This window comes from Taeniopygia guttata, chromosome 5 (genome assembly GCF_048771995.1).
Source record: "Taeniopygia guttata chromosome 5, bTaeGut7.mat, whole genome shotgun sequence".
Lineage (NCBI taxonomy): Eukaryota > Metazoa > Chordata > Aves > Passeriformes > Estrildidae > Taeniopygia > Taeniopygia guttata.
The window spans coordinates 6,318,748-6,343,435 of record NC_133030.1 but is presented as its reverse complement, the minus strand read 5'-3'; the positions used below and the strand labels follow the sequence as shown (position 1 = coordinate 6,343,435).

Below are 24,688 nucleotides of genomic sequence, written 5' to 3'. Positions count from 1 at the left end.
ATGGGAGGACAGGTTCTCACCTCAGAGATTTTTCACGGAGCCAGTGGGGTCCTTGTCATGCCATTTTTGGCACTGGGACCAGCTTGGTAAGCACTGATGGTCCCACATGGTTCTGCAGTACTCAACTTCACTTGACAAGGCTTATCAGCAGTGGCTTGGAGCCTGACAGACCCAAGCTGTCTCTGATGCTCACTTTGGGCCAATTTGCCTGATGCTCTCCAACACAGGGAACAAGGCAGGGAGACCTGATCTGGCTCTCCCTCAGGTTTGGCACCACCAGCTTGGGACTGTGCCACGTGGAAATCAGGACACTTCTTCTCCCCATGTTCTTTGATGGATTTGGGAAGACAGATTTGGTCCAGCTTTCCAAGCTGCTACACCTGGCTGGGAGTGAGCTGATTCTTCACAGCTCAGCTCCCATGTGTCTGCTCATGGCATTGGGGCTCTGCAAATGGAAAAGGGGATGGTAGAAGGCATCCTTCCCTCTGAGATCTGTATTTCTATACAGTGAGAAAAGTTAAATCTCCATTTATTGGTGCTATTCTTTTTTTTACATCTCCCCAAATCGTGCTGCTCACCTTTCAAGCACTCTACTATGCATGTGGACACTTTGAACTGGAAGATTAATTTGCAAAAAGAGTGGACATTACCTAAGTGTCTGCATGGCCTTGCCTCTGCCACCTCTCTGAGCCAGAGTTACCAGACACAAACACAAGCTCCCACACTCCGCAGGACCCTGTAAGCTGCATTAATAGAGTGCACTGAAATGCAAAGGATGAAGACTGCTGTACCTGAAACAAGCACTGCAACACATCTGTCTTGTCTCCCTAAACACTGCCAGTAACTACTGCACAAACACCACCCCACGGAGATTCCTGTGTTCTGCCTTAGAAGAATCATGGAATTATTTGGGTTGGAAGCACCCTTAAAGATCTTCTGGTTACACCTTTCACTACCCCAGGTTGCTTCAGGCCCCCTCCAGCCTGGCCTTGAACACTTCCAGGGATGGGGCAGCCACAGCTTCTCTGGGAAACAGCACTATTTTTATAGTCAGACAACAAAGAGCTCTGTAACCCTGTACACCTGATAAAAGCGAGCCATAAGCATCATTCTCATTTTTCTCACGTGAGGAAAACTGCTGGGGATGCCCAGCTGTGACTGCAGGTCTGGTGAGGAGGGGGCTCAGTCCCACCCACCACAGCCCCCTGAATGAGCAAGTGGAGGAACATCAGAGCAGGCAGCACAGACCAAATGTGTCCTTCCAGCCCTGTCCAGCATTCCTGACCCAGCACATGCCCCCTGCATGCCTCTGCTTATAACTTGATCCAGCTTCCATAAGCAACATGCATCCCACTATCCAACAGAGCAGCACTTTCTCTTCATTGAGAATAATGACTTGAAGTAACTTTTTTAGCTGCAGCGTCCTGGAGCTGGTTACAGACTCCAGTCCTGAATGAAATTCAGTCCTTACGACACATTCATGGAACGTTAAATTATAGTAATTGTCAAAATTTCCTCATTATTTATACTCCAGACAGCTGCTGTGGCTACAGCAAGAACAGCAAGCACCCTCTTCAAAGCAGCAAAAAGGAGCAATGATAAATCTTCCTGATGGATTGCTTTTCACAGAGTGCTTGCTCCGTGGTTTCAGCAAGATTGATAACTTCCAAGAAACAACAAAAAGCAAAGGAAGAAGAGCAGAACAGAGTGTGAGCTTTGACTTAAGATGTCAACCTCTCCTTAAATCTTTATTTCATTTCACTACATGAGTGGTTGTACTCATGTTGACGTCATGGAAGTAGGGGCAGTCAGGAACACTCATAAAAATAAAAAACATTAAAAAACCAAAGAAACTTCCCACAGAGAACAGATATCCAAGTGTCTCAAAGCAAGCATTTGCAATGCCAAAGGAAGATAATGGAATTTATGTTGCAAAATGACTTTTTCTCAAGATACAAAAGGAAGTAACCATGTTTGAAGTATCATAAATTTTAAGAGCTCTTCATTTAAACACATTTTAAAAACAAGCTTTTCATTATTTGTGTTCTTCATAAAATTCTGCTATACCTTTAGCTTCAGCAATACTCACAGCAAATATATTCCTGAGGTATTATTATACTTTTAATTTTTCTGGACTGATTTTTGGTTCTCTAGATTTGAATATTAAATGTAAGCAAGATACAAACCAACTTCTTATCTGTCAACAAAATGCATCTTGAATTTTATTATTTTTTTTCATTTCATTCATATTGTTCATTTACTTTGTTTCATTTCAAAAGATATAGAAACTCTTAATTGTACTTTTAAATATCCAAGTCTTCTATATATTTTTGTTTAATTATGTGATATTCCAGAAATAGAAAGTAGCAATGTAAAAATAATCTCAATTGTAAATATGTGATAAATTATAAGGACTGATTCAACTACTGTGGAGTACAGTGGGGCAAGAACTGTAATATTAATGTTCTGAAGATTATACTTTTAGTCCACTATTGTGAAAAAATAATTAAAAATGGTTAGTAAAAGTCTCAGACATTGAAGTCCCACCCTGTCACTCATCCACTCACACACAAACAACAGACCACTTGACTACTCACCATTTGAGACCTATTTTTTGGGCAGCCATTGATGTCTTCAATCTTTTCATTTGCTGAAAGGCAAAAAAAAAAAAAAAGAGGCAATAAAGCAGAAGACCTAAACCAAGGGCATTTATTGCAATGCTTTCCTGAGCACCTGCTGCCAGCTCAGTAAAGGGGTTTTGGATTGTAGCTGTCCAGTCCAAGTGAATGTGGGAAACGCTGGGAGCCACAAAAAGAAAAAAAGCAGCTGGAGCTCTCTAGTGGGTCGTGCCTGCAGAGACAGCTGGGGCAGAAGCCAACTGCTCTGACAACTCCTTGTACAGTGACAGGGGAATTCCTTTAAACTGCAAGAAAGATGTGAGCTCTGGAGGCTGAATCACTGCTGGGTGGAAAAGTGAGCACTACACACGAAGAGATGTCAGCATGGCAGATGGTTTGCCTGCAGAGTGAATACAGGTTTTAAATGTAATGGGAAATCTATGATCAATAACTAATAATTTTTTTTTCTTTCTTTTTTAAAGCACAAATCATGAAACAACTTTCCAAGATTCTTGACCATGGCTCATATGCTACCCCAGCTTGCAGAAGAGCACAGTTTCCATCTTTAAGGTCAGAGGTAAAACAATGAAATCCCTATTAGATTATCCATAGGTGGATATGGTTTGCCTTAGAGTCTGAGTTTGCTCTGTTTCACCTTTCAGCCTTGGATGCTGAAACAATTTTGTGTTTGAGTCTGAAGAGCCAGTTACAACCAAAGTTCAGTTTCCCACTGCTTTTTCACTGTAGCAAAGGCAGGCACTCACATCCCATTTGATTCAGGCATTAAAAGCTGATTTTCTAGCAGTCCCACGTATTCTCAGGACAGCAATCAGAACTCCATCCACTTCATGGACTCCCTCTGTTAGGAGGATCCCATTTGGCACAATATTCCAGTAGCAGTCATAGCCATGAGAAACAAAGCAGTAACACAGCTTCACTCTTGCCTTATAGTTCCCATTTTACACACCCAGGACACAGCACACAATGCAATGGGAAATTGATGCTAATATGAAATATACTGCAGCTGAATTCACAATGTGCTCCCCAGAGTGGTCCATCAGCCTCCACACAGGAAAAGCCCACACTGCTTCCAGGAATGCCAGCTCGGATTTGGCCATACAGAAGAAAGTATTAATTCATTAAATCCCATTTTCCAAGTCCTGTGCACCCATCTCATATTATTGAATTTTTAACACTTTAAAAAATTAATAACTGTATTTCTATAAATTGGCACCATTCATAACTACTTGAAAGCAGACTAATGAACTTGTGAAGGAGCTGCATCTTGTTTGGGACATATGTACAGAGACACCTCCAAGAACCCAGGTCACACCCAGTGTGTCTGCATTCACGGATTTAAACACAGCTACTATGTTTATATGGCATTACTAAGGCATATAGCACTTACGTATTCTTTTACAGGCTCATAAATTTTGAACTGAAATGAACCAGAATGATGTGAATGCATTTTAATTGACTTGCAAATAGCTACTTTTGCACACAGCACACTATAACATGAAAAACTCCTCTCCTGCACTGCATAGCAAAGCTTTCTTACTCTGTAGTTAGGAAAAAAGCTTGGATTTTGCAGGCTACAGAAAAAGATGCTTCTATGTGTGACAGCCCTCCTCGTCTTTGTGACAATGAGATGCAGCTGCCTAGAGCCATATACAGCAAAAACAAATCACTTTTCTGCACTATTAATTTGCTGGATTAAACTCAGAATCTTTAAATATGACCTTTCTTTCACATTAAAAAGGTCCTTCAAAAAAGAAATCCTTCCCCTCATACTTCAACTTTTGAAACCCTGCAGACCTTATCTTAAAAACTAGCCAAAAGGCAGCCATAAAAATGACCAAAAAATAAACCTGCAAAGGTGATCAAAGCAATAATTGGTTATGTATTTTAGAAGGAATAATTTGAATTTCATAAGGGTTTTCACAAGTCAATACTCAAAGAGCTACATTTAAATATTTTGTAGAAGGAGCCAAGTCCACATTTTGATATCCTTGCAGACGTGTTCTCATGCAGAAGTTTCCTACAACTGTGTTAAGGCAGGGTAGCCAGACAGGCATGAAGGAATCAACACCTACCTGCCCCTGGTTTTCCAAAAACCTTTCCTATTAAAGGAAAGAGATATAGGAAGGAGCATTGTTCATATTGAATAATTACTTTCAACACACAGCCATCAATTACTGCACGGCCTGTTTTCACACCTCTGTAACTGCACAGCAGGTCTACAGTGCTACTGAGATTTAGTGTTGCCCTACAGCAGAGAGACAAAATCTTTTTTAACATATCCCAGTAGAATCACTGGAAGATGTTTCAGTGTCATCCCAGAACAGGGCTTGCAGATCCTACCTCAAAGCCAGAGCTAGCTCCCTTACAGCATCTCAAACACACATAATAAATATGCATGCACTGATGTCCTGCTCCTTCATTGCTGGCTTCTTAATTTGCATCTCAAATCTGTCAGTTTGCTCCTAACAATGGTTGTCCTAATTCCCATTAGCAGGCTTTCCCATTCCATCCATCTCCATCGGGCCCATGCAGTGTTTTGTGGCATCCCCAGCACCAGATGGATGAGCCTCTGAAGGAACTAATGATGGATCCAGGCCCAAGGGAAGAGGGACAATATGCAGCTCTGCACAGAGAAAATTGTTCAGAACTTTCATCATCCACGAGCATTAATGCACTAATTTAAGAGAACTAAAGGCTTTGGATAAAATAACTGAGCCTGCACTTGAGATCTGTCCTAATGGTAAGTGATTTTCCTCATCTGAAAACTCGTTACTAAAGATTTCTTTTTCTGCCACACAAAAATTACACCCTTTCTCCTTTCCCAGCTGTAAATATGGATCTCCCAAATCCCACTGGAGGCAGGAGGTCCAACGCAGGAGGCAACATCACTGTGAATTATATTCAGACCAGCACCCAAGAGGTATCAGAAATAGTGAGGGCTAACAGCATCCTAGCTGAAAAGAAATATCTCATGAGTTGTTCTTTTTTTTTACATTCAGCCATGTGGAGTGATACTGCTGTATCAGGAGATCTTATCAGCAACATCCAATATTTTCCCACTATAAAACAAGGTTTTTTCAAATTAATTACCAAAGCCTCCAAAGGAAAATTCTCTACATGATTCCATGCACTTTGATGGATAGCCCCCATGCACTCTGTGTTATTGTACAAGATAAAAACAGGGATTGTCTGACTGAGCTTGGATACTTGGCACAAACACAGAAAGTCACTCACCTACAACTTCGATTATTTCAGCTAGCAGGACTCCATCAGTCACATCTTGCTGTAGATCCTTTATCAATCTCTTGTGACCAGATTTTGCGAGATAGTGATTAGCCCAATCCGTGTAAATCTGTTAGGAGACAGATAAACAAAAACAAACTGTAAATCAACCTGAAAAATGAGAGTTCTTTGTTTCTCCCAGTATCCAAAAGGCTGGTTTCAGACCACTGCCTTTTTCTTTCCCCTCTTTGAAACAAGTCAACAGCATTAAAATTCAAGGCCTTGTGCAGATCAAGTTCAGCTCACTGTAGTATGGATTTTTCTATTCAGCAACCTGACATCAAAGCCCAGGGCAGAAGACAGCGAGCTCCTGAACATGTTACAGCTTGCATGGACCATCAGGAGGTCAGTGCAATGAGTGTGCAAAAGTGATTTCAATTTCCATCCAAGATTTTTTTTTTTTTTTTTTTTTTGCATTTTCCCTTTCACATTTTTTCTTCATAGCTGTTATGGAGAACGTTTTAAAGGTTATTTTCCCAAAAATGCTTCTGGTGGATATTAGCCATACAGCAGTTTCATGGTGAGGAAACTCCTTCACTGTATTACCAAAGAAACGTTTAAAGGACCTAAATATCCACCAATTTTAATAAATTCCATCTCACAGGTTAAGCAGGCCCATTAAATCACTTTTAATCTATTATGCAAACTTCCAGCTGTTGGGATTTATTTCAAAAAGTATTACCTGAAAACTAAGCACTACAAGCAGCCAAAATATCTCTTTAATTTGCATTAAGTACTGCTCATTATATGCCAGCACAACTTATTCAAGATCTCCTGAAAACCTATGAAAATTTTTCATGCTACATTATCAAAAAGAAGCTAAATTACTTCATTATGAATTTAATAATATTATTCTTTGCATACGAAAATATTCTGAATTAAGATTTTGTAAAATTACCTATTGTGTTCCCCAAAAATATGGCAAAAACAATTAAATATCAGGATTTTACCTTTTAAATATATAAATATTAATGTTCACCTTTGCTCTGAAGAGTGTCTAGAATATTAGAAACACACATTCATGCCAACCCACTCTATCAGCAAGCAGATGTAGATTCCAACTCCTTCCTGGAGCATGAGCTAGACTAAACTAGAATTGTTTTTGTTATAAAGTCTTCACTGGAATTTTTTTAGACCTGTAAAACACAACTGGTAGCAGCCATGAACAAATCACTTAATATCTGAAAGATGTGTTGCTATTTTCCACCATTTATTCTTTACTTTTCCCTTCAGAGCAGCAGGATGTGCATTTCCTATGCCAACAGTATCACGGCTTGAACAGAAAAACACACTGGAACACCTCCACGAAAAAAAAAGCCCCAGAGCTAAAAAACATCTCAATGAAATAAAGGCTGAGTACACAGGAGTGATTTCCCCAGCTGAACAAGAAAGGAAAAGGGGAAAAAACCCACACTGCACAAACCAGACATTGTATTCCTTAGCTCCTTTTACAAGAAAACATTTTCCATAACAGGAAAATATTTTAAAAGATTCAACGACTTCAAGGAACTGGGGTTGACTTAACCTACTTTTCTGCCACATGGTTTTAGCTTTCTTATCTAGGAGTGAAGATATAGGAGGAAACAAGTTATAAACATTTACTTTGAAGGTGCAAGGGTCCATCCTCCCCACACACCATCCCTTCAATTCAGCTGACAAGGAACTTATCAAACACAATAACCATGTTTCCTTTAATGGGAGGGCTGCAGTGAATGTCCTAATTTATCACTGAAGGACTTTCAGAAAATTTAAGGTTATACTTCAGTGCATCAGTTCCACCCTGGATCATTTCCATGGTGTAGATCATCAGACAAATCCTTGGATCAGCCCTACAGTTAAAACAGGAGCAGGCTCTCCTAGCAGAGCCTCAAATCACAGCGAGACCTTGAGAGGATTGATTTTTCAGTCAAATAACAGCATGAGAATGCCTGGCTAGCACTGCAAAACTGCCATCCTGTACCTGCTTCCTGCTGCCCCCAGGAACACCAGATCTTATCTTCATTATATTCTTATATTCATATATTCAAACACAACTGCATCAAAGAAATCCCTGAACTCCCTTAATTCCTCCTGGTAAAGGAGACAACTTTAAAAACCCCAAATATCTGCTGCCTGATTCACTGTCTATGATATCACATAAATAAATTCCCTCTGATAGCAAATGATTCTTGTAAACCCCACTTTGGGTGCTGAAGTCAGTCTGCTACAAGCAGAGCTTTGATGCTTATTATGAAATGCATGCCAGTATGTAAGAATTATTTGTTTATGGGGTATTTAAGTGTGTGAAATATTATTTCATTCCAGCAGTTGATTAGGAAAGCATTACACAGGAAAATACAGATATAATAAACCTGTGTTTCTCTTTAAAAATGTTATCACACAACATTATTTTGCAATATGTGTAACATGCAAATTATTATTTTTTAACTGCCTGGGCTATATATTTACAAGCTCTGAAGCATTCCTAGGTATACAGTATTACCCAGGCTTCTTTCAGTAGCTCCTCGTGGTCACCACTGATTTTTATGGAATATATTAAGCTAATCATTGAAACTTCTCAGGATGTTTTGAAACCTGTTTGTTACAAGTCTTTGTAATGTACTACACAAATAGATTTCTAATGTTTCTTTTCCTTTTCCATAAAAACAAGTAAAAAAAAATGTAATTGCACAATGGCTGCTATTTCTAGACACATGAAATACATTTCAAAACACACAGTGTTTTCAAAACCATGCAAATAATTGGAAAAACAATAATAAAAGAAGTAAGAAATCACTGCTGAGAAACTTTCCATTTCCCTGTCTCTGCACATCAATTATGAGTGTTCCTCAGGTATTTTCAGCAAATAGCTATGAAGTCTCATGTTTGAATATTCATGTGAAAATTACCTAACAGTTTTCTAATTAAAAATACAAAAATCTTGTGATGTAAAATATTCAACCCACTACAACCCAAGAGATATTGCCTTATTATACACACCAGTATGGGCTTCTGAAACTTTTCAGTGATTCCACACAGTATGAAAATCACTAGGAGGCAGCTTCCTTCCTTTGGTTACAAAAATCAAGTGAACATGGTGATTTGGGCATTATCTCCATAAGCAGGTCTTCGTGTCCAAGGCAGGTTAATGTTTAACTTGGGTCTAAGTCCCAGCTTTTGTTGAAGGTGGACTCAGCTGTTTGGTAGCTTTTTTCCCCCCTCTGTAGTGTATGATCTTAGGAATCCAATTACCTGAGAACAAATCAAAAACTTATCTGAAAAACCTTTTTCTTCTCACTTTTTCACTGCCTCTTCGATCCACCAGATTTGAAATAAAAGCATTACAGTGAAGTATCAATTTCGGAAATATTCGGTCCATTATGAGTCATGGCTAACACAATGGAGCAATGAATCCAGGAAGGTCCTTTAGAGACCCAGTATATTCCTGGGGCTGCAATTAGCTGAACTGTCAGGTATTATCAGTACTCCAGGGTCTCCTTTAAGTGGAAACTACCTGATGGTTTTGCCTGTGAGTCAGTATTCTGAAATTACACCCATGAAAAGCAAAGGATTCACAAGAAACTGCTTGAAAATAATGTCTCTCCTCCATGCAATTAGAAAATATGCCTGTATCACTTCCTTGTTTCTCATTTCCACACATTCACACAAATTTAATTATAATCAATGCCCAAGTAAATTTTCAAATCTTTCTCTCCTTCCCTTACCATGTCAGTTCTGAACTAATCAGACTCAGATTGTTTTCTCCCTATGATTATCATGAATCAGGCTTTCATGAATCTGGTAACAGCTGAAGAATATCTTTTTGACATCATGCAGCATAATTAGAGCAGAGCAAGGCTTTTTTCATGATTGAATAGCAGGGTTAGTCACACAAGAGCCACCACAACGCAGTGCCTGAGCTGCTGCTAACCAAACCACGCTGCCTGCTGACCTTCACAGGGAAAACAAAACCACCCCAAAACATAAAAATAGCCACAAGATGCTGAGATGACATGAAGGGGAATGCCTGCAGTCCTTACAATGCTGTGGGGTTTTGGAAAAGCCCGTGAGGATACTCACTGCTGCCCAGTGTCATGGGGCTTGAACAGGTGGAGCCACAAAATCCCAATTTTTGACTGGCAACACTAATTGCAGTCTCATGCCGATCCATGCCACAGTCCAACACAGTGATCTCATTAACAGATACCACACTGCAAAGCCCAGAGCTAAACACCTAAAGCCAAAGGTTTAGCTGAAAAACTCATCCCTCTGAAGCATCTCTGCCTCCAAGGAAGCACAGGAAAGACAATGGCTATTTTGAAAGTGCATAGAGATTATGGCCCTGACAATATTTTGCTGAGTTACTAACAAAAGGACAACAAGGAAGCAAACGGTTAAAAAAAAAAAAATCTAGTTTAACAGCATTTGTCACAGACCTTTTTTCAAAGTTTTCTTACAATTTGTGGCCTTAGTTGCCCCTAAATTCTTCTTAAACCCTGTAGAAGTCTCTATCTGTACATCTGTACCAAGACACAAATCCCACTAAAAGGGTAGTGCTGATTCCTCCAGATTGACTTAAACCTTGCACTGCCACCCAAAAATGCTGCGTCATATTTTTTCCCCCAATATAAGTTCTTGCAAAACAAAACAAATGCTTAAAAAGCAGGACACAGGATAGATAATGCATGACCCCATTTCTCTGTGATAACTTTAAGGTTTTAGTGGGCTTTGAGCCAAGAGTTGTGTCTGCTCCTTTTCTCTTAGATACAGTGAAGCTACAAAGACAGCAGGACTCAAGGCCAACACACATTGTCCTCAGGGGTGCCCCTGAGTCCCCAGTGACCCCCAGCCCAGAAGGAAAGGACACATGAGGCACTGAATCACTTCTCCCTGCTCCAAGATACTGGAAACCCCCGGAAAGCCAGGATGGAGGGCTGGAGCTTTGTTTACTCAATCCCACCCAGCACCTTGGCACCAAAGCCAGCTAAGAACGGGAGGAAACCACCAGAAACTCCAAATCTGAGGCAGTGATGGGCTGAATTGCAGGTGGATTCCTTCCAGCAGGCAGGTGAGACAGCACAATTACCTTCCTGGAATGTCACCTATGGAGAACAGGCCAGGCTGGATGGGACTTTGAGTGACCTGGTCTAGTGGAAGGTGTCCCTGCCCATAGCAGGGGGCTGGAATGAGATAATCTTTAAGGTCCTTTCCAACCCAAATCACTCTCTGATTCTGTGATTTGCAATCCCCTAAACACAGCTGTCACACACATATGCACATACACCTACTAATTAGTAGGTAACATGATGACAGTATTCTCAATTACCTAAAGTGCTGGAACTTTGGAGTTATCATCAACTATCGAGAATTTAGCTACAACCATCTGCAATTCCCACTCAATTCCCAAATTTCTGGGGAAACAGAGGTAACTCTGCTTCTTCTTTCTTAATTTCCTAAGGCAACTTAACTAAATTATTCATTCTACTCAGATGTGCAAGTGTTTGTTGCAACTGCTTTGAATTATGACCCAGTTAGTGGGGGATATTCCTCAGAATATTACATTTTACTGGACACTTGTGTACATTAATTAGCCTTTGGAAGTAAAATAGATAAATGGGTAACTTAAACACCACTGGGACTACTTATTTCTCCCTCTTTAAAGCCTTATTCCCAACTGAGGTGGGCTTTTCTCATGCATATGACTACTATTCAAAAGTAGCATGGGCTGAGTCACAGCACACAGAGCCAAGCATATGTGTCAGTTTTAGTAGGCTTGCAACCTTTCCAAGAACAGAGCCTTGGACTGTCCACACTTAAGGCACTGAGTGTGTTTAGAGCAAATCTTTGGTGGATACTAAACAAGCACCGTGCTTTCAATGCCCAGCTGGCATTTTCCCACTCTTTCCCCACTGAACATTTTACTGTATTTAACCTAAAAGAGGAGCAAAGAGAGGATTCCTTTTTTTTTACCCCAGTTGTAAAGTTCTGAACCCTGCCACTGACAGGTGCTGCTTACACAGAGGGCTCGATATTTCTCACCAGAGCAGCATTTTCCTCTGGAGCAGCCTCCAAGGTGAAGCAAGGACAGCGACTGTGCCTGCATCCAGCATGCTGCACCCTCAATGCTCCCATTATCCATCCACGTTTGCCACACACAGATCCCTGCCAAGCTGGAGCCACACACACCATGCCAAGCAGGTGGCCACTCTCTGATTCCCCCTTGCAAAAAACCCTGTGAAGTCCTGCATTGTTGGAATCTGTGGTATCGATGATTCTGAGATTGTAGAAAGTCTCTGTCTTTCAGCCCCGCTGCCAAAGCAGAAGCCATAATTGGTCTGTGCTGGTTTCAAGGCTGTTTATTCTGTTTATCTCTAACATGTTCTGCTGCCCTGCCACAGCTCTGTCCTGCAGGGCAGCGTGTGGGGCTCTGCCCTCAGTGGGATGGTACAAACATTAAATACCAGAAACTACCTGTGCTGGATTTACAATAACGTGCCAATATCTGTCACCTACGTTGGACAGTGTGTCCCCAGCCTGAACCAACAGAAAAATGCCAACACCACAGTGAAACATGGAGGGCATGAAGAAGGAGAAAAAGGACAAGGCACACCCAATTTCCTCCATCTTGTCCCCTCTGGACCCCTAATCTAGAAACCTAAAATTTTACTTTTGCACCCGTGCCACACTTAATTATTACTTATATCAAACACTCAGAGCTTGTAATTCATCCTGTAAGATTGAAAACTCTTTTCCATGGACAGAGATCACAGACAGTGTCTCTGGGGTCTCTGTCCAGGGGGGTTCCTGACCCCTGCCAGGGTCCCAGACCTTCCAGGGCAGCCAGAGGGATGCCCTGGATTCCGACACTGCATAAAATGAGATTGCATACGCACCTGCAGTGATTCCTTCGCAGATCCCAAAGTGAAATAGAGTTTTAAGTTTGCTGAGCTGATCAGCAAACCCACTCTAAGTCACATTTGGCTGCAGTGAAACAACTGAGCTGATCCCACGCCCACAAATCATCATCTACCTCAGAGAACAAAAGCAACAAATGCACTATTTTTTTTTCAGTGTTTTCTAAAAAGTCACCTGAAGTGCACAGCAAGTAATTTTCAAATATCACAGTTCTCATACACAAAATATATCCATTTACATCTACTACCATACACAAACAGCAACAGAAGAGGGGCTTATCTGGAATGGTGATACGTATCTACTCCAAAGAGAAACCACAGAAAATCCTAAGAAGCTGCAGAAGAAAGGGAAAAAAGAAAACCAAACAAAAAACAAAAAACCAACAAAACAACACTTCTAGGGCTGAAGTTAGTTACTGTTCCAACAACACCACTGCCATGATCCAGGAGCCAAGAGCTGCTTACTGTTTTATAATGGTCACAGGAAAATTTACTTCTCCCACGAACAGGGACTTGGAAGGTCATACTACTTATTGGCATATTTAACGTGAATATATCTGCTGGAGTCCAGCTTGCTCTTCCTTCTCAAGGGGTCCACAGTTAAATGATTATATATATGCTGGCATGCGAAGCTTGGGTGGTTAATTTTAGCTGAAGACACACATGCACAGGGCTCAGATTTCTTACACAGTCAAACTGTACAAATCCCACCCCTGCTGCAGCTCTTCCCTTACGCCCCCACTGCTCCCTTCTCTCTGTGTCTAACACAGAGTTCCAATGTTTGGCCTCAATTACGAACAGGACCAGTATATTTTATCATAGCAAAGCTATTTACAGCAAGAATAAAGTTTGGCAGGTCTTTTGTGTTGGACACTGCAGGCATTAAAGGAATAATTAAAGAAATTGGTGGGGTTTTGTTTCACTCTTTTGTGTTGTTGTTGTTTTGGGTTGTTTGGGGTTTTTTACACAATCAGGAGGCTTTATACCTATTATAGAGACAACCCCCTTCCTGTAAATGCTCCTAACATCTATGGAAATTTATGCTCTGAAAGGAAACCCGAGATTCTGCATGACAAAAAAAACACCGGGTACACCTCTTTTTAGAACTTCAGAGCAGATTTGAAGGTTTTATCCATTACAAATGCAAGCTAAAAAGCATGGGGCTGAATGAGACCTGGAATGGACACACACAACCTGGTGCAGCAAGGGCTGCCTGCCCTCTTGCACGACCCCATCATGTGCAAGTCAGCCCTAATTCCATGGTCTGACCACTGTTGCTGGCACTCCTTAAAAACACAGAGAATTGGCACTTGTAAGAGGCTTGGCTGGAATTCTTTAGATTAAAAAAAAATAACACGGCTGATGTTGCCAAGGTGAGAACGACGGCTTCTTCACCTCCCCTCTTGCCAAGCTCAAGGATGGATGCCTGACATTTTCACTGTTGATTTTTCAAAAGGCACACTCCTGCCAGAGTCAGATCCGTGGGGCTCTTTTAACTGCTCCATGAAAAGCAAACAGCCTGGGAGCCACAGTGCCTCCACATCAGCTCTCCCCCCAGCAAAGCCCCCTCCCCGTGCCAGAGGTGGGGACGAGAGGGGCTTTGATGGCGTTGGAGGAGAACATGATGTGCTGTGACATGAAGTAGCTGCTTTACCCAAACAGCTCCGAGGGCTGAGGCTCTGATGTGCTCAGGACTGTGCTGTGAGCAAGAGCTCTGCTAATCAGACTGGCTGAGTGTGAGAAGGGGGGGAAGTTTGCACATGTTCCCCCCAAAACCCTGACCACTGAAGATGGGAGAAGGATCTAACTCCAGTGTGCCACAGCCCCAGAGCTTCTGCTGTAAGCACCCAGCACTGCATGTGATCAGTTCCCAAAATTCCATCTAGTCTTGGCTTGTGACACTAAAGTCTTCTAAACTTTTCTAATAAAGACAGATTCATTTTCTCTATGAGAGACTGTTCCAAACAGCTGCTGTAATTTCATTGGTATTTTTCACCTGGGGTCACAAATCTGTGTGTTTGCAGTATCATCTCCTCTGGGCAGAAAGCCACGGCCACAGGAGGGATCAGAGCAGATGAACCATCACTGCTGGATTGGACTCTGAGAAACAAAGGGCAAGGAAAAGATTCCAGGAGATAACAATCTGAAGAGGGCTGGAAATGGAACCTGATTTGCCATGTAGCATTTTAAGAACAAACTCACTCCTCTATTCCATCTTCTCTTGATTGCTTAGAGGATTAATTCGTCAAAACAACTTTCACAGATGTGAAGCCACTCCAACTAAAAGTAAAACTGATTTCTAAGGCATGTGATACTAAACCCTTTCAACTCCTAGCAGTGTATGAAGATGAAAGTTATCTGATCCAAACACTGAAGCCAGGAAACATTGCAAAAGCTTTTCTTAATTCTTAAAAATCAGTTTGCTGTGGGGATTAGGGAATTACAGAAATTGGCCTTGGTCTCACACCAAATCCTAGCCCTCTTTTAGCCAAGAGGGACCAGCCAACATTCCCTTTTGGGTCTGCTTAGTGCTTGATGGACAAAAATGAGACTTCAAAACCAGGCCCTGGTTAGACTCAGTCCATATCAACACTGCAGTCACCAGCCAAATATCCTCCTCTCCCAGAAACAGACCATCTAATGCCACTCAAAAAAGAGTAAATCAGCTGCACTTCCTTCCTCACTCCGTAAAATGTAATTTAGTTCAGTGTTTTTCACAAGAGGCAATGCCTCTGGGCTGCCAGAAGCTGGCGAGAGGCAGCGCTCCCTGACACCTGGAACGACATAAAGCAACCAACACATGGATGAAAAATCACTGCAGTTGAGTTAGGGAGGCCAGCAACTTATTCATCACTTTATCTGCCAAGCAAGATCAATGCAAAATCTGGAGATGGAAGGAACAAAAAAAGGAGGAAACAAGACCCAAACTTGAGCAAGGACTTGACCACATGATTGCTTCAAGCATGGACTCAGGTCTCAGTTACTGAGTGCACATTTAACTCTTCTAAACAGGAATGCTGAAGTACTGAACAGTACTGAAGCTCATAGTTAAAGAATTACATATTAATTCAATTATTTCTAAAGCTTACTGATGGTAAGAGTAAGAACAAGGAGGAGCCAATTACTTTTCCAAAGACTTTTTTAATATTCTGCCCATATTTTTAATGCTCCTCCAGCTCGTGGGCACTGTCAGAAATGGGACAGTTGGCTAGACAAATCCTAGGTGTGACCTACTTTTGAAATGCCCGTTTTTATTTTAAGCTGCATTTTTAAGATAGTGAAAAATATTTTGTGACAGCTGAGCATTAATTTGCATGGCAAAGACTCCATCCCAGAGACACACAAAAAGACCAAGAATCTCAGAAGGAACCAGCTTTTCCCATTAGAGCCACACTATCCCAAGAGCTCATCTTCCTCCTAGCCACCAAAATAAACAACCAATCTTTCAGAAAACTTTAGATAATTTAAAAAAACACTAAAAAAGTGCCAGATCACCAGCATTTTTTAAATCTGCTCCTCACTTTTCAGTAAAGAAAAAGGAAATATTTATAAATATTTGTATCAACAGACAGATGAGGGGATGCTGCCCACACAGGTGTCTGGCCCTAAAAGTTTTGTTAATAAGACCTTGAGGTAAAATTCTTGCATTTGAATATACTAACAGCCACCTAAACATAGGTGGAAGCATTTTTGGTTTTGTTGTGTCATTCACTATATTGCCACACAGACCAAAAATCAGGTTACAGAAAACAGCTTCCTGCACACCTGGGATCATGAGGAGTTCACCATATTTTATAGGAAACAAGGCCATCTTTATGAATTGTTCCTATTAAGCACTTACAAGTTGTTTCTTTTTTCCTTCCCCAAACAAACAAACAAACAAACAAAAAAATAAAGTGCTGAATTAATTTCCACAAACATAACAAACCTAATCTAATGGTCTTGCAGTTGGCCATCTGTTTCACAGATACAAATCTAACTGAATCTCCCACTGGCTGATAACTTTTTAAATTACATTAAATTGTCAATGCTGACCCTGCTTCCAGCTTAGTTCCTCCTGCTTCCATTTAGGAGGCTGGGAGTGCTTTCTGTATCATGATCTATATGCCAATTAGACAGAAGAAAATTGGCAATAGATAAAGCTACACATTTGGCACTAGATCAGATTTAAAGGGGCAGAGAAGGGCAATGTCCCCAGCGCTGATGCAGACTAAGGGAATATTGGAAAAAACCTCTAGAGTGCAGATGTTATAGAAAAAAATTTATTTCCCCCTTCTCCACTACAGTCTGTGTCACAAAAACCTTTTCAATCAAATGTACTTGTATATTCATAAATAATTAAGAAATACCCCTCCTTAACAGGAAGGAGCAAACCTCTGTACCTAAGTTGAGTTTACACTGTATAAACAATTAGTAATTTTATCCCTAAAGGCCACTAACAGTTAGCAATTCACTGTCTTTGGGATGAAGAATGATTCCCTGCATGATACAAGAGCAAAACTCTGCTTTTTCATTTCCCACTGACCTTATGCCTCGTTGGGGAAGCAGGGAGGGGGATGCTACTTCCATCAGAGCCAGCTGGTGTGGGCACTGCTGCAGGCAGGATGCTCACAGCCTCAGGAAACCACTGGCCTGATCTGTGATGGCAAATCCTATGCTCCTAATTACAGAGGTTCACTCAAGTGACACCAGCCTGTGCTTTCATTGATCTGGCAATCAAAATCAGTGCTGTAGGGTTTTGTTAAAAATTCTGATACTGAACTTTTAACACCTCCTTTTACATTAAAAAAAAAAAAAATCCGGTAAAGTAAAATTTACAGCAGGCCAGAATGAATAATTTAAAAGTATATTTTATGGTTGATCAGCAAGTGACAGTACAGGCACAATTCCCACAGGCACAGGAGGTTTGGGCATCTCTGTCTGGGAGCCTACTCACACAGCCATCAGCCACTTCAAGGCCTCATGTACCTTCCTGAAAAAAATCATTCAACCAAAAGGAATAAGTCTTGCACTGCTCCTGAAGCTTTCTACAGAAAAAAAAAAAAAAATATATATATAGAAATATATATATATAGCACAGTCCTTTAATAGAACTGTCATAAGGCAGATCAACTGTAGGCTCCATCTTTTTCCAGCAGAAAGAGTTTTAACATAAAGATATTTAATGGGAATTTCCATTAAACAGCATGACCTATACCAGCCTAAGACTATTATCAGTTCCTTATGATTTTTCTTCATACATCCCTTTTTAAAATGCAGACGGTTGAAATACTTCTATTATTATTAATAGTCCTTCAAGAATTATATGGCAGCAAGGAGGCTGATCAAAAGACCTGCAAGCTCTGGAAAATTTAGAAGGCACACGCAATGACAGCAGCCTATCCTCACTGGGGCCTCCATCACTCAAATTCAAATGTAATTTTACACACACCTACACAGTCCCTTTCTGTTTGATGTCCTGCATTTAGTTTCCCATTTAGTCCTGCTTTTGCCTGAACACCTACACCTAGGAAAGTGTTACTCCAGCAAACTTCTGTTGCTAAAATTAGCTGAGTAAAAGGTTTAGTGAGAAGAAAAATTATATGGAATTTACGGGTAATAAACCCCTGCCAACTAACCCTTGTGGTCATTTTACTGGATCAATAGAAATCAAACATTTGACCTTAAAAAAAAAAAAAAAACAAACAAAAAACAAAACAACCAATTTGGTGAATGCTCAGTTTTCCTTCGGATGAGAACATTCATTTTGATCCATGCTATAGACGTGTTCAAATGTTACCATGGGATGAAGATGAAAGCCCACCTATGTATGAAAGTAAGCATGGTTTAAAGCAACATCAGATAAGATCGGTGGCTTAGCTGCAGATAAAATCAGAGCAATTTACTGGCAATCATTGGGAGGACAGATCCTACACACAAGCCTTAGGGACATCAGCCACATCAGCTATTCCTTTCTGCCTGGAGCAAGGGTTGGAGGAATGCAGAACAAAGAGCATGCTGCCAGTTTGAAAAGGTAGGGGAAAAATGAATTATGCACCCATATAAAATGTCGATTCAGAAATTAACCACAGAGATACTAATACTAGGAGGGGGGAAAAAAGGAAAAAAGAGCCATCAGGACTGGCAGCCTGTTAGTCTGATTGAACAACTATTATTTATAGTAATACAGTTGCTTACCCAGTTCTTTATTAACTACAGTTCAAGCTCTGCAATCTTAAAACTTCAGAAATAGGCCAAAAAAAATTTTTAAAAGAAAAAAAGAAAGCTGCAGCAGCTGTTGTAGCACTACATTGAGATTTTGGGTTACAGGCCACTTTTTGCAAAAGGCAGGCTAAGAGCATCATCTAAAAGCTAAATTGTAATAAATTAATTAAGCTGTGGGCAAATGGTTGAGTTGTGAATGCAAATTAAAACTACTATTAAAACAACCTGAAAGAAAAAGCCTTTCTCACTGCTTGGATTTGGGGTTGGTTGTTTCTTTGAGGTTCTTCTGGTTTTGCGAGTTGTTATTTTTGTCTGGTTTTGTTGATGTTTTTTGAACAAAACAATTCTATTGCTGAATTTCCTAGAACTTGTCGTTTTTGCAGTGTTTGTTTTATACCTTTGGCAATGCTTGCATTGAAAATTTTGTTTATGCAATCCCACAACGATTATGAGGTTAAAAACTCATTTTTATCTCCACAAATAACCACCCAAGATACTCCTACAGGTTTTCTCCTGAGCCATCACTGCTGGACTGTGGGAATCCAGGGCTTCCCTCTGGCTGCCCTGGCAGGTCTGGGACCCTGGCAGGGGTCAGGAACCCCCCTGGACAGAGCCCCCAGAGACACTGTCTGTGATCTCTGTCCATGGAAAAGAGTTTTCAATCTTACAGGATGAATTACCAGCTCTGAGTGTTTGATATAAGTAATAATTAGGTGTGGCATGGGTGCAAAAGTAAAATTTTAGGATTCTAGATTAGGGGTTCAGAGGGGACAAGATGGAGGAAACTGGGTGTGTCTTGTCCTTTTTCTCCTTCTTCATGCCCTCCATGTTTCACTGTAGTGTTGGCATTTTTCTGTTGGTTCAGGCTGGGGACACACTGTCCAACGTAGGTGACAGATATTGGCATGTTATTGTAAATCCAGCACAGGTAGTTTCTGGTATTTAATGTTTGTAACATCCCACTGAGGGCAGAGCCCCACACGCTGCCCTGCAGGACAGAGCTGCGGCAGGGCAGCAGAACATGTTAGAGATAAACAGAATAAACAACCTTGAAACCAGCACAGACCAATTATGGCTTCTGCTTTGGCAACGGGGCAGAAAGACAGAGACTTTCTACAATCTCAGAATCATCAATACCACAGATTCCGACACTGGACTCTTGAGGAGCAAGACTGCCAGGCATCAGCCTTTCAGCCGTGGCTGCATCTGGAATTAAACACAGCAGGCTCAGCAGAATGCCAAATCCTTCGTGGAATCCAGGCTGTGACACCCTGGGAACGTGGGGAGGACAGATCCAGGCAGATGACAACGAGCAGTTCTGGGCCAGCTCCATCACTCTCAAACATGGACATCATTTTAAGGAGGTGAGTGACACTTCCAGGCACAAATCAAGCGAGTGCAGGCTTGTGCCCATCTGAGTGGCTCTGACACAAAGGCCAATGAAGAGGAAACATCTTCCTGAATTCTACTGGAGCTGACAAAGGCAGCAGCTGCTCTGCTCCACAGGGCAAATTTGCATCTACAGGAGGCACTGGGAAAAATGGATCCTTAGGGGAATTACTGTCAGCTCATCCTCTCTCGCCACAATGCTGTCTAAGAGATCCCAAAGAGGAAACCAAGAAAATCAGCGCACAATTTAGTTTTTAAAACATGAGAAGTTCACAGTTGCACACAGATGTATTTCTGAAGAGCATACAGAAACACCAGGAACTATCATTTCCCAGCACACACTGTAAAGAATATTAGTAAGTTGGAACAGTAGTGCCTTCAAAAGATATAGATCTCTTTATTATGATTCAGCAGCTCCTAGAGGATTTGAAGGACGGATGTTTTGGCATGAGGTACTCAAACTTCATTATATTAGTACATAAGGGGAAAATTTACTACTATTACCACTACTACACAGTTGGCCAAAGAAATAATTATTGAATGTGCACCAGTTTAAGCAATAACTGGTAAAATCAGGATTACTTGAAAAAATGAGCAATCTCACATACTGAGATATTGAGATTGCACAAAATCAAACAAGTGAAAAAGGCCCCAAGAGTCCATGTGCTATAAAACACAGCATGGAATACTGCTGCTGCTTGGTACACTAAATCAGGCTTCTCCATGGACTCAGGAACAAAGTCTGTGCAGTTTTGTATGCTGATATTTGTCCAGTGTTTCCCAAATCAATAATGCAGAAAGTAATCTCTCAGTAACACATTCTGAACTAAGCATTAGAGACAATATAACTGTATATAGCAGATCTGTTCCTGTATTTCTACACTAACCATTTTTCCTTTTTTTTTTTAGTATAACTAGTAGTAAATAGCACATTAAAATATTCTGATGGTCTAAATGACTTTTTGTAGTGTTTTGAACACTTGTGTCTATTTAGGGTGACCCCTTATTGTTTACTCTTTCTATAAACCAGGATGTGACAATGCTTGGGTAAGAGATAAGGGTTGGGAAAGGGCTTTGCACATTCTTCATGGACACCTGCTTTGCACTGACAACATTTTGTTCTCCCAAATCTCTGCAGATGCTTGTCTCAAAAAGCAAATAACCCAAAGATCAGATTAGAAGCCTGATATTTCCATGAGGGCAGCTAAGACTGGCAGACCTATAAAAGTACTGAGTAGCCCTGAGACCAGCCTCTACCCCCAAGAAGGATTAAACACAATTAGCATCAGGAAAGCAGATGTCTAACAAAGTAATAAACCATAACTTTTACACAAGGTTAAAAATTTCCCTCTCCTTTCCTCTGTTCAGCAAATGATCCATGGCTCCCAAATGTATCTCTTTGCTGCTTTACAGCACCTCGAGACTCCCTTATTCTCTCATCAGTCAATTAATTGGCAATCACTTGTCAGCAAAAAAGAAAAAAAGCAAAACAACAAAAAAGCTTGTTGAGCAAATGTCAGAGAACATTAAATTAACCAAAGATCAGCAAAAGAACAGCTGACACCAAATTGAACCCAACACATGGCCCCATTCACATTATTGTTAAGCATACATAGCCAATCACTCTGCCTTCAAAATGACATTAAAGGATCTTTATTTTATCAAACAGAAATATTTGCTTGTGGATGAATAGTCAGCCTAACACTAAGTACATCATAAAAAGTAAGCTATTGCTTTCATGCAGTTTGGATTAAAGGTACTGTTTTACCTCTGAGTACAAAATCAATTATTAAGCATTATTTTTTCTCTTTAGCTCAAAGAGACCTGAAGTATATTTCTCTGTACTTCTATTTGTGTACAAACTATATAATCTTACAGGAAGGCTTCCCAAGCACCCACTCAAGACTGTATTCTGAAATTTCTTGCCTGCTTGGTGGAGTCACCTTACACTCCCAGTACACCAAGGGAGGATGTGACCCCCAGTGCAGGGCAGCAAAGTCTCCCAAGGCCCAGAGCTCATGGGGACATCACCTGGCCTTAGCAGAACAGGTCCCAAAATGACCCAACAATCAGCATGACCTTTATGCTGGCTTCTCCAAAAACAATGATTTCAGCTTCTCCCAAAACAATGATTTCAGCTTCTCCCAGCAGCACCCACCACATGCCTCCCCTCAAGAGCACACACATCTTCTTCAGCTTTGCTGAGTAGAAATTTGGCATTTGGCATGGCAATTGCCGACTCCAGAATGGAAAAATCAGATACCACACAATACAAATGCATTAAAGGAAGTGAGAAACCTGATGGCTTTATCCCCTGGAAGGGCTGTTCTGTGCTGGAGCTGTTAGTTAAGGACAGGTTATGTGGGGCCAGAGATAGAACTGGATGTGGATGTGAGAGCAAGGAACCTAATTAAATATATCCATTCTCTCTCAACAAAGGAAAAAGCCAACCAGGCAATATTTGCAATATTTTAAACACTGGGTGTTGAAATGGTACATGAAAAGAATCATATTTACAGGAGACTAAGGTACCCAGAGTAGCAGGTGTGCTTCCTTTTATTCCTTGAAAAGGACTTTTTCAGCACTGAGTAAATCTCTATGCCTGTCACACCTCCCACTCCTTGTCTTATTTAGGTAATAATTCTTAGACATGTTTATACTACACACCTCCAGAACAAGAGCTGCCACTTTAAGTTTCAGCAACACCTCACACAACTTGGTTGGGATCTCAGTAAATCAATCTAAGCAATCTACACAAAATTTAAATTTTTTTTTTTTTTCAAAAGGGCACAAATTTGCCTCCTAAATCTGTATTTAGTCATGAAAATGTCTCTATAGAAGGCCAAAACAGACTACTTGTTCCCCACAGACATCTCATCCTCATCAATCCCAGTATCCTGTATTGTGGACCCTCTCCTAATGTAAATGTTCCACTGCAATGCCTTAAACCAAAATCAAACAACAAATATTTCTACTTTCTGAATACTAAGGCATGTATCACAGGAGAACAAAGCAGCACCTGCATGGTTTTGGAAGTCTCTGCCAAAACCAAGCCACAGTCAGATATCCTGCTGGACTTTTCACATGCCCTGTACTGGATCCACTGGTGTAGAATTCTGATCCCAGATTATTTACCTCTATTTTGGTAATTAAAACAAACAAACAAAAAAAAAACCAAAACCAATACCTCCAAAGATTTCTTACAAAAAGGAAACAGCCCCTGTGGCAAATCTCTGAATGCAGAGAGGAGAAAATCCATTGCCTTACAATGCCCAACTGTTTCACAGGTGATCATTGTCACATTCCAGTGTGGGCACAAGGGTGAGATGCCAGAGCACTGACACCACTTCACCACTTGAAACCGGATACTCAGGAGTGCTCTCGAAGCTCTCCAGTGCTCCATTGTAAAAGACACTGATAATAAAAAAAAAAAAGAGATACACAATTATTGCTTAGTTCAGAAGCCTCAGTAAACCCTTCCCCACCAAAATCATCCCCTCTCCTTCACTTTAAACAGTAGTCACCCTGATAAAAGTTCTGCAGGGTTGTGATTCTTAGACAACAAGATTAGGATCATTATAATAAAATTAGCAATTGTGCAGATAATCTATAAGGAATTTATGTTTGTCATTTCATAATAAAAAAGCAGACCCACTATGACAATAAAAAGTATATTTGAAGTAAGACTTTTCAGATAGAAAGGTAACGCAGAAAACATCTGTGCAGTCACAGCCTCAACATGTTGCCCCTAATCATGAACTACCTGCTAATAAAAGAAGGCAAGTACTGGTCATATGGCATGAGAGACTTAATCCTTACTCACATGCAAAATTTTTAAATTAAAGATATATTAAAACCCTTGTGCAATGTGTAATGCACTGGGAAGACTTCACCTGAAACATCTCATCTCATTCTTGCCACCTGTGTTCAAGAAGGAAGAATTCAGACCAGAAAATGACCTTGGAAATGAGGAGAAAGTCCTGTGAAAGAAAACTCTTAGAATTCTGTTTATCTGAACTTCACAGTAAGAGGTTCTTTGCCCAGAACTGTGAGGAGGAGGAGCAGAGCAGCCAGCACCATGCTGGCAACATCCCCCCAAAAGCACACAAACAGGCTGTGAGAGTCAGGGCAGATGAAGCTGGAGGAGAATCAGGGGCATCTTTCCACCAAAATGAGACATTGCAAGCCATGGGATTTTCAGATTTTATAGCCATGGAAGCGGTGAAATTGTTCCATTAATAAGAATCCTGTAACAGTAAAGTCTGACACTGATGAAAACAA

At 40.8% G+C, this 24,688-nt stretch overlaps 1 protein-coding gene across 6 annotated transcripts in view; it reads right to left on the bottom strand.

Moving 5' to 3' along the window:
* Positions 1–24,688, bottom strand: part of NAV2 (neuron navigator 2) — a 377,851-nt gene that overhangs the window by 145,064 nt on the left and 208,099 nt on the right. For all 6 annotated transcript variants that reach the window (XM_030273481.4, XM_072929489.1, XM_030273473.4 and 3 more), the window contains 2 exons: positions 5,874–5,991; positions 2,598–2,650 (listed from right to left, as the gene is read on the bottom strand). In XM_030273481.4, coding sequence (XP_030129341.4) covers positions 2,598–2,650; positions 5,874–5,991 — 171 coding nt within the window. The remainder of the gene's footprint in view (positions 1–2,597; positions 2,651–5,873; positions 5,992–24,688) is intronic.